General features: G+C 51.9%; 1 protein-coding gene across 5 annotated transcripts in view; it reads left to right on the top strand.

Moving 5' to 3' along the window:
* SRGAP2 (SLIT-ROBO Rho GTPase activating protein 2) overlaps nt 1-8,926 on the top strand; it is a 245,426-nt gene extending 236,500 nt beyond the window's left edge. For 2 of the 5 annotated variants that reach the window (XM_058669101.1, XM_058669100.1), the window contains exons 21-23: nt 1,472-1,618; nt 5,013-5,334; nt 7,310-8,926. In XM_058669101.1, coding sequence (XP_058525084.1) covers nt 1,472-1,618; nt 5,013-5,334; nt 7,310-7,693 — 853 coding nt within the window. In that variant the 3' untranslated portion in view covers nt 7,694-8,926. Of the gene's footprint in view, nt 1-1,471; nt 1,619-2,313; nt 2,753-5,012; nt 5,335-5,921; nt 6,017-7,309 lie in introns of those variants that run through there. The other 3 variants (XM_058669102.1, XM_058669103.1, XM_058669104.1) reach the window with 3 other exon arrangements.
* The last annotated feature ends 1,004 nt before the right edge of the window (nt 8,927-9,930 follow it).

A 9,930-nucleotide genomic window follows, 5' to 3' on the forward strand; every position in this document is an offset into this window, starting at 1 on the left:
GGGCCCCTGGTATCTTGGGGTGGCCCCTGGCTGCACTGTGGGCGTGAGACTTCCTTTGTGGAGCCTTGGAAGTAGGGGGGAGGCCAGCCCCAGGGAGCACCACAGCCTTCCTGAGGTCCGCATAGCTCCTTAGATGCCCTCTCCTCTCACAGTGGATTTTTTTTTAATCCCTCAGTTCTCTCTTGTCCCTGCAGGTCACCCCCTGATTCGGGTCTCTGAGAGGCCTCCCCATCAGTGCTCATCCACCTTTCTACCTTATGAATGATACTGTGGGGGTTTTATTTGACATTTTTTTGTTGGGAAGATTGGATTAGGAAAACGTGTTTTTCTTCTCTGTCCTTTTTGTAAGCAGTTATGCTCACCCTAGCCTGGTGGGCCACTGCTGCTGGCATTTTCCACTTACAACTGCAAATGGTAGAAAATTTTCCTAGGAGGGTTCTGGCCTAAGCAGCCTTGTGGAAGTAATTCACTATGTTTGACCCAGATAAGGTTGATTTGGGAAAGTTTGGAAAGAGAAGGGAAAAGGATGTCAGAGGACAAAGGGAACCTGAGCTGCATTCAGAGGTTCCCCTGGATGAGCTGCTGTTTGCTTCCCATGTATTAAATAGGTCCTCCAGACAGGAGCCTGCCCTGTGCCCCACTTAATCAAGCCTGCCTCCCTGCCCCTTTATCTTGCCTCTGCCTCCAGCTCCCTTCCCTCGGATCCAGTACTATCAGTGTTTTTAGCCCCTCCCTTACCTTTTAAAGATTAATATCTTGAGTCAGCACCCTCCCAGCCCACAGCCTCCCCCCAGCTCGTTCTTCGGGGAAATCCTCTCTCTGTTGATAGCATCGCAAACCTGGTGACCATTTGTGCATGGACAGGACCCTCCCAAACTTAGCATTATGACTTCACCACAGGATGGAGAGAAGATGAATTGTTGGGCTGGGAGAAGAGGGCTTGCTTTGTCATCAGAGGGGCCCAGAAGAGCAAGTACTGGAGAGGCCTGGGACTGGCTTGGACACCCTAAGCCGGGCTTGATATGCTGTGCCAGTATGGCCTGGATGCTGGCACCTCCTGAGCCACTGCAGAGCTGACTGTCCCTGCCTGACAGAAAAACCACAACTTGGACTTGCTACTTCCTCCTCCAGGAAGTGGCCCCAGCACAACCGGCTCAGGAAAGCCATGAGGGTTAGAAGACAAAGACCTCAAACTTTGGGGTCCCCTAGCCCAGCTTTCCAGAGGAGCTAAGGATCCCTAGGACTCAGCGGATTATTTATTCATATTTAAATCATCCTCAGGGAGGCTCTTGGGTTCCCTTGCCTCTGCTCACAGAACCAACCCAGCCAGGCGTCACTGCTGCCGCAGTCGTGTGGGGTCGCGTGTGTGGGGTCGCGTGTGTTGTCCGGGGGGCCATCGTGCCGCTCTAATGCTGCGTTTTGTGTTGTTGTGTTTTCCCTCCCCCCTGCCTGCCTGCCCCTTCTCCCCCAGCGAGGACGGTGTCGTGGAGAGGTGCAGCCCCAAGTCTGAGATTGAGGTCATTTCTGAGCCACCTGAAGAAAAGGTGACAGCCAGAGCGGGGGCCAGCGGTCCCAGTGGGGGTCATGTAGCCGATATTTATCTTGCAAACATCAACAAGTAAGCTCCGCTTTTCATTTTCTGCTCCCCTTCATGACTTGCCATGCCCAACTCACAGCCTCTGGCCTGTCGCCCTCCATTCTGTGCTGTCCACAGGGCTCCCAGCTCCCTCAGCCTAACAGTCCGCATGTGTCCGTGGCTGCTATGAGGCCCACAAGGCTGAGGAAGCTTCTGCCAGCTTCTGGGGCAGGAACAGGGCCCCACCATGCTGTCCTGCTGGGGATGGGCACGCCGCTCTGTGTTCCCACGGTGTCTGTCGGCCCAGGCCTTCCTTCCTGGCTGTCTTGGGGCTACCACTTTGGCCAAGGCTTCAGTCACTTGACGCAACATGGTTTTGCACTTTTTCTCAGAGGTGCCTTCTCTTTTTCAATTCTGACTCAAATGTCAGCCTGTGACATCTTCCTTGCCCCGTGTCTGTCCCAAGATGCAGAGTCTTGTGTGTCTTCTACCAGGCTGATGTGTGCCCGGTGGGTTCGTGCAGATAGCCTGTGTCTGTCTCTCTCTGCTGTCCTGCATCACTCCTGTGGGGGAAGGAGAGCACTGTGGCCCCCTCCCCTGCCAGGAAAGCTTTGTCCTCAGCGCTGTATCCATCGCCTAACCCCCAGCGCCCTTTTCTTCTGCCCTCTCACACCAGGAGAAATCATCTTCCATTTGTTTCCTGTTGCTTTAGCTCTTTGTTTATCCTCCCCTATTAGTCCCTTTACAGATTCCCAGTCCTGTCCAGCGGGCTCTTACCTCTGACCCCCAGCTTTCACTGTGGCCGTTAGGAACCTCCTGGGGTTTTAACTCCACCCACACCGAGCTGGCTGTCCAGAGGGACTCCACGCCTGCGTGATGTCGCCTCCCCAGAGGCATTCAGGTTATTGGAGAACTAATCTCATCTCACGGGGCCAGACACCAAGTCCCAAGCCTCCAGACCTCTTTCCGCCAGACCCTGAGACCTGGCCCAGTGCCAGCAGGATGACAAGCCCCAGGGCGCTCCTGATGAATATGGATTGGAGATGATGTACCGTTTTTATTCCCCTCTGGCTTGGGAGGAATGAAATGATTTGCACTTTGAAAACCTGTTAACCATAGCCTCTGGACACTGAGACTGGAAGGAGAATAAAAGATGCTTGTTGTTTTTAAACTACACCAGGTTGCCCAGATCGCGTGGCTTTTTTCCAACCACACGGTAGCAGGGGGAGTGGTTGGGACACGTGGTTCTTTCCCTTCTCGTTCACCTTCAAGTTGGTAAAGACATTTCTGCAGCTCACTGCATGTCGTTGTAATTTAATTCAGGCCAACAACAACAAAAAGAAAACTTTTGTGTTTTCCTCCAGCACATTGCCCTGCTGGGAAGGCAAGCTAGTAAAAAGCAATTGTGTGCTAATCACATTTTTTTCCTTATTCGCAAGTCTATGTTAATTGTAAGTCTACAGTCATAAGGTCGTTACACCTGTAATTAACTCAGAAACCAAGGCTGGGTTGGTAGAGGGAAAGTTAGCTAATTCATTAGGTTACATATTTTGAGCCACCAGCCATTTGATGCCATTTGGACAAAGGGGCTGCAAGATTAACAACTAAAATGGTGGGAAGATGTTCACGTGCTGGGTGGTATCGGGGTTCTCGGAGGACAAGCCCTGTGGCCTGAGCAGAAGCTGACTGGTCTGTGGGGCACAGCAGCCTCAGGCTTGTCATTCCTTAGGACTGAGTGCGCCTCCCCAAATCCCTCAGTTTCCTGAGTGCCCTGGTGCCCTCCTGGCCCCTTCATATCTGTTGTCTTCTCCCTCACCTGGTCAGTTTCTCCTCTCCTCTGAGACCAGTCCAAAGATTGACCTCTTTGGGGAAGTCATCCTGACGCCTTTGAGTAGGGGGGTGTCCAATTCCATTCTCTCCGCATTCCCAGGGCAGCCTGGGTGTGTCTCAGTACACACACTGCACCTGATTCCTCACAAGCCAATGCCCTCTCAAAGCAGCAACACCGTCAGATGTCCAGGGCCTGGTCCCAGGACGTGGCATCCTGCAGCCACTCCATAAATCTGCCTTCTCTGTGGTCAGCTGTCCTTGAGGGGAAAAGAGGAAGTTGGCAAAGGCTATGACAGTTCCACTCCATCCCACACATCTATTCATTTACTGTTGTGCCGAGCAGTGATGCTAGTTATTCAGAAATGAATCACACACCGTCCCTCGGTGCTCACAGTCTGGCAAGGAAAACATCATGAGGACAGGTGACTAAAAGCAGCACCTTGGACACTCAGAAGGAAGGGGGCGGGAGGACTCCATTCCTCCTTTGGTTAGAATAAGTGATACCAGCAAACTGTTTGCAAACAGAGGACCTGTTTGCATTTCAGCAGGACCTGGTGCCACTCCGAGAACTTCGATTTTCTTTTTGGGAATGGCTGACTCACAAAGCCAGAAGTGCCCAGTGGGCAGATTCCTAGAGTGGCTGCCGTGAGCCGGGTTCTGGGCCAGGCCCTGAGGAAGACCACAGCAGTGACCAGGACCGGAACTGGCTTGGAGCACTGGCTCTGCCCCCTCCTTGTTGTAGAGTGCCACCCCCTCCCCTTCTCCCCATCTCTCTCAATGCCAACCCCAGTTTCCCTTCTGAGACTCAAGTTCACAACCACTGCTACTTGAACTTTGAACTGACAGCTTCATTGCTTCTTGGAGTAGGTCTTTGAAAATCTGAATCCAAGAGAAAATGAAATTTCCCAGCAGCAGGCAACACCCATACAACTAGAACTCTGCCAAGGCATTTGACATTATGTAGTCTGAAACAGATCGGCCTAGAGCCAGGGCAGGCTCAGTGCAGGATGATATAGGAGTCATGTGGCTGCATTTTCACCTTGAGAAAATGCGCAATGTGGGCCCTCAAGCCAGTGTGGCAACTCCTCGAAAACTCTTCTGTTCCATGTCTACAAAATAAGCAACAAGCCTCTTGCCACAACCCAAAATGATCCCTGTCTTGCTGGAGTTGGACTAAAAGACACACTAGACGTTGGAAAAGTCAACTCTCCTCTTGCCAGCCTTGCCTGCCTCCTTGGTGATGGGGAGATTTCCACCTGGGGCCTTAGGTTTCTGTTCAAAGCAGGTGACGGAGGGGCTTTCCATGACCCTGCCTTCCACTAGGAACTTTCCCCTAAGCAGGCTTTTTTCTGGCAGCACCTTAACATCTTAAGAACTCAAAGCCCACCTCCAGCAAGTAAGTATCCATTTCTCCTTTACACAGCCCCCTGGGTGGGAGGGGAGCAGCTGTGTGGAGAGAGCAAGAGGCTGAGGGGAGAAGGTGCCTCATGGCCCTCTTCCTTCCAGAACTCCCTAGCTGCTGAATTCTGTCCCTCCCTCACACTTCCTAGCTTCCTCAGGGTCAAGGCTCCCTGGTCACACTGCCCTCTCTTGTTTGTGATTGAAGGCAAAGGAAGCGTCCAGAATCTGGGAGCATCCGGAAAACGTTTCGTAGCGACAGCCATGGGCTGAGCAGTCCCCTGACTGACTCCTCCCCGGGGGTGGGGGCTAGCTGCCGCCCGTCCTCCCAGCCCATCATGAGCCAGAGTCTCCCCAAGGAAGGTCCAGATAAATGTTCCATCAGTGGGCATGGGAGCCTCAACTCCATCAGCCGCCACTCCTCCCTCAAGAATCGGCTGGACAGTCCACAGATCCGGAAGACTGCCACAGCAGGAAGGTCAAAGAGCTTCAATAGCCATCGGCCCATGGACCCTGAAGTCATTGCACAGGTAACTGGGGGCTCTGGACCAACAACATGAGCCTGCACCCCCCACACACTTCCACTTAGCACACCCCTGCTTGTCAGCACAGGGACTGGGCTCATGCCAAGGCTCTGCAATGAGTCCAGCAAGCCCTGGATGCATGGACTGGTAAAATAGCTTCACCAGCAGTCTGCCTTTCTCTGGCCCCAAGAAGAACCAGCATGACTCTTTGCTCATGACACAGGCTACTTATAAAGCTGCTGTTTTGTTTTTTTTTAAGCTATTCATTAAAGTAGTATTTTGATCAAGTCCATTCAGCCCAAGTGGTGGGTCTTAATGATCCTACTTGACTTAAGGGAAGCTGCCTGAATGCTGAGGTTCAGATGGTTTCTCGCCCTTTTTGTGTCATTCTGCCCATGCCCAGCATCCCGTTCCCAAAGAAAAATCTCTGGGTGCACTTGGGTGGATGATCAGGCAGCAGGTGTATACCATGCGCTGGCTACTGGGAGCTAGGTGCCAGCCAGTGCTTGAGTACAGTGGAGAGGCCCTATGTTAGGCTTTCCCTTCTGCACCTGTACCACACTGACAACTTTCTGTTTTCCCTGAACTAATAGAGATTCAACCCCACCTCTAACAGTCTGACTACCGGGGCCACTCCAAGCAGCTCCCTCAGACGTCTCTCCCAACTCTATCATTTCCATTAGACCAGGTAGGAAACCAGGGCTCATGGTTGCCCTCTTAGGTCTCAACTGAGTTGAGAGCCTCCTCGCCCCATCATGCTGAGCCAATAGAGGCTGGTGTGGTCGCTATTGGCAGAGCTGGGGCTCTGCTGGAGGAGGTCTCCCTGGCAAGCCCAGGGCTGAGTGATGGGCCTGCGATGTCTTGCTTTGCTAGCCTTCCCTTCTGACTGTGGCTCTGTGGAAGCTCCTGGGTCCTGGCTGCAATCTGCCTTGACCAGGGGATCCTCCCAGCTCCCTCCTTGGCCGGGTGCGAATAGGAATATCAGCAAAGGTAGACAGCTGGGACAGACTAACTGCAAAGTAGGACAAGGATTTGGGGGGAAGTGGCAAATGGGACCACAGCAGAAACCCTGGGTCACTCTGCAGAGACCTCAGCTGGGAACAGTCTTTCACTGGAAGCCTAGTCCCAAGGAAGAATTTTGCAGTGGTGTGAGGGTGCTGGGCACAGCTGGGGTCGGAGTGAGAGAGCTGGATGGTCTCCCTGGGAGGCAGGCAGCTCGCATGCCACTTTTCTCTGGTGCTGCCCTGAACCCCTAAGCTCCTACTGCTGTTGCTAAGAGCTGGAGAGCTCCCCTGACCTAGCCAAGGCGATTCACCTCTGTGAACTTTGGCTCCCCCTCCTGGTCGCTCCCTTGGTGGTGGGTAGAAGGAAATGGTGTCCAGTTGCACAAGGCCCTGAGAGCCAGGTGGGCGGGGAGAGGGGACCTGCCAAAGCCTCAGTGCCTGGCCCTGGAACTCTTCCTCAGCTCCCCGTTGTGGGGGAAAACCATCCCTCTTACCTTTGACCTGGAAGACCAAGTAAAAATTATACTTCACCTTCACCACTGTTTTTCAAGTGTGTCTCACACACATTAGAAACCTCTACAAAAGCAGAAAGGATTGGATAACGAAGCCACACATATTCAAGACCAAATTCCTAACCAACCTTAGTTCATCCACCTGCCACCCCCCTCAGATTAGTGGTCCTTTCATCCATAAAGATTTCAGTCCCTAGTCTAAAACTCAAGAACTCTAGTTCCAAAATGTCCCAACCACTCAAAATAATAATAATAATGATTTTTAAAAATCTCAAGACAATGAACATTCTCGTGTCCCCTTTCCCTACATTCTGAGCATCTGTCTGTTCAAGGATTCTGTCCATGTGGAGTGGTCTGGGCATCTCCACAGGTGCTTTCTACCATGACCTGGAAAGCACTGCTGAGCCAGAAGCCGCAGGACTTCTCCCATGTTTGGCTTATCTCCTCCTTTCCCCTGTTTTTCAGGATATTGAAGCAACCATGAACTCGGCCCTGAATGAGCTGCGGGAGCTCGAGCGGCAGAGCAATGTCAAGCACACACCTGACGTGGTTCTGGACACCTTGGAGCCCCTCAAAACTTCCCCAGTGGTTGCCCCCACATCAGAGCCCTCCAGCCCTCTGCACACCCAGCTCCTCAAGGACCCTGAGCCCGCTTTCCAGCGCAGTGCCAGTACCGCCGGGGACATCGCCTGCGCCTTCCGACCCGTCAAGTCCGTTAAGATGGCCACCCCCATCAAACCACCAGCCACGCGGCCCAAGCCCACCGTCTTCCCCAAAACAAATGCCACCAGCCCTGGTGTCAACTCCTCAGCCTCCCCACAGTCCACTGACAAGTCTTGTACTGTCTGAGGGGTGTAATTTAATTGTCCTAGACAAACGGACTCTAGGGACTGTTATTAAAAATATTCCTATTTAACTAGTTTGGGGACTTGAGTTGACGATTAGATTCTAAGTTGTTCTTGCAGGAATTAGCCTCCCTATCACCCAAAACCTTGAGAATGAAGCCCTTGTTCCTTGGCCTTCCCTCCCCACCGCCCCATGCTTCCCCCAGTGATCGTAATCCAGCCAGTTGCAGTAATACTGATCTTAGGTTAGCCAGAGGCAGCGCATTTCCCATCAAGTCACTGTGAAATCTGACAAGGCAAACCAAGAGGACATGGGCCTAAGCCTCAGTCCCCTCAGACCCCTTAATGCCTTGACCAGGTAGTTGGCTCCTGCCACCCAGCTTTCAGTGGCATCTTGTTTTGGGTACTAATTGTAGAGACTCATAGATATTCTATTCCATTCCTCATTTTACACACACACACTTCTCATCTCTGGCATGTATAGCCTCTTCTGCTCCCAGGACCAGTCTCTAAGTTATTATTGTGGCGGTTCACATAGGAGCCGCCAGGGGCCTCCGTTTCCATTACAAACTTCGTCCTAACTGGATCAGAGAACCTCGCCTTTGAAATCTCTATGGCATGACAGGAACAGCACAGGGACAGTCCTGGGGTCTCTGTGGGGTCGGGGGCTTTCTCTGCCGTCCCTCCATTGCTGTGAATTGCTCATTGCTGTTGGCTTTGCTCTCCTTCCTGCCCTGGAAGTACAGCCCCATCTTACCACAGAGCATTTAAGTTTCTCGGAATGTATAGAGCTCTCACCTGGAAACTTTGTCTCTGACGGACCATTTCCCATTTAAGACATTTTCCTGTGTAAGAAAGTTTTATAGCTGATTCCCTTTAGGCTAAAGACTCTTAAGAATGTTAATGCATATATGGCAGGTTTGAAAAAGGTAAGAAATGGGTCCTTCTGCTGCCCCCATTATTTTGGCACTTAAAAACATAAAAATGCATTATCATATCCAAAAATTAAATTCAGTTTTGCTAATCCCAAAGTTGCTCCCAACGAACAGCCTTAGTTTTGCTGTTGTTCAGGGTTCTCTGCTCTCTCTGCTCTCCCTGTCTCTTCAGGGACCAACAGGGGCTTCGAGAATTCTGGTCATATTCAAGCGAGACTCTATCTGTTAAAGCTTGTTTTCACTTATCAGAACAAGGACAGTTAAGAGAACTCTGACCCCACAGGCTCTAAAGTCTTCCAAAGTTAAAAAAAAATTGGATGATGAATTTTTTTTTTCTGATTCCCCTCTAAACTGCAAAAACTGCTACCTTAAGGCTTGCTGTAATTGAGTCTGCAGTCCTAGCGCTCACTGTCCCAGCCACCTCAGAGCCACACCAGCCCAGCAGTAGCCTGTTTCCTGGGCCTCAGATAGCAGCTCGCATCCAGTCCTTCCAACATGCAAGCCGTGCCTTGATTTCAGCTCACTAGACTTTGTGGTTCAGAGGAGATGGAGGGCTTCTCTTCCTGCAGGGACCAGCTGTGAGGATGGTTGTTGGTGCTCCGGGAAGTGGTAGAATTGTTCCTGTTAGGTCTGAAGGAAGACAAGGAGCTTTGTGGGAAATCTCTTGTGAGAAGGAGAATGAGCACCATCAAGAGAGCCACGACCCAGGAGAAGCCTCCCTTAGCAGGAAGGGCTGCCCTGCAAGAGGCGACCCACCGGCCTTTCGAATCTCAGCGTTTGTTGCTTTCTTCAGTGGCCTGTCCTTGTCTGTCACCTGGACTTACACAGGTCCTGAGCCAAGAGGGGCTCTCATTCCCAAGGATCTGTTATCTTGCTGAAAATGAAGCCCACCCTTCACATGACATTCCTGTTCATCCGGTTGATATGCGCTGATCCCAGCCGTGCCCTTTTCCCAGTCTCCAGCACTCTCTCTGCTAAGAAAGGAAGAGCAAAGCTTGCTGAATGCAGTGCATTAGGCCTGTGCCATGGCTCCTGCCTTATTTCTCTCCCAACTCTGCAACATGGCTTGTGTTTGCTGTCCCCTCGGTCAGCGTCCACCTGCTGATGTGCATCAGGAACTGAACAATGTCACTGACGAAAACCAGCTCCCTTTCCCCCAAGCCACCACTCTTGGAGCCGAGCTGTCTTCCCCATTGCTGGTGCTCCAGGTATCTGATAGACAGACCTGGCCAGAGGACTAGGAGCCCACAGGAGGAGAATCCTCAGTAGAGCCCACTATAGTCAACTGGAACTGAACTTGCACACT

The sequence above is a fragment of the Ochotona princeps genome, chromosome 10 (assembly GCF_030435755.1).
Source record: "Ochotona princeps isolate mOchPri1 chromosome 10, mOchPri1.hap1, whole genome shotgun sequence".
In the NCBI taxonomy this organism is placed as follows: domain Eukaryota; kingdom Metazoa; phylum Chordata; class Mammalia; order Lagomorpha; family Ochotonidae; genus Ochotona; species Ochotona princeps.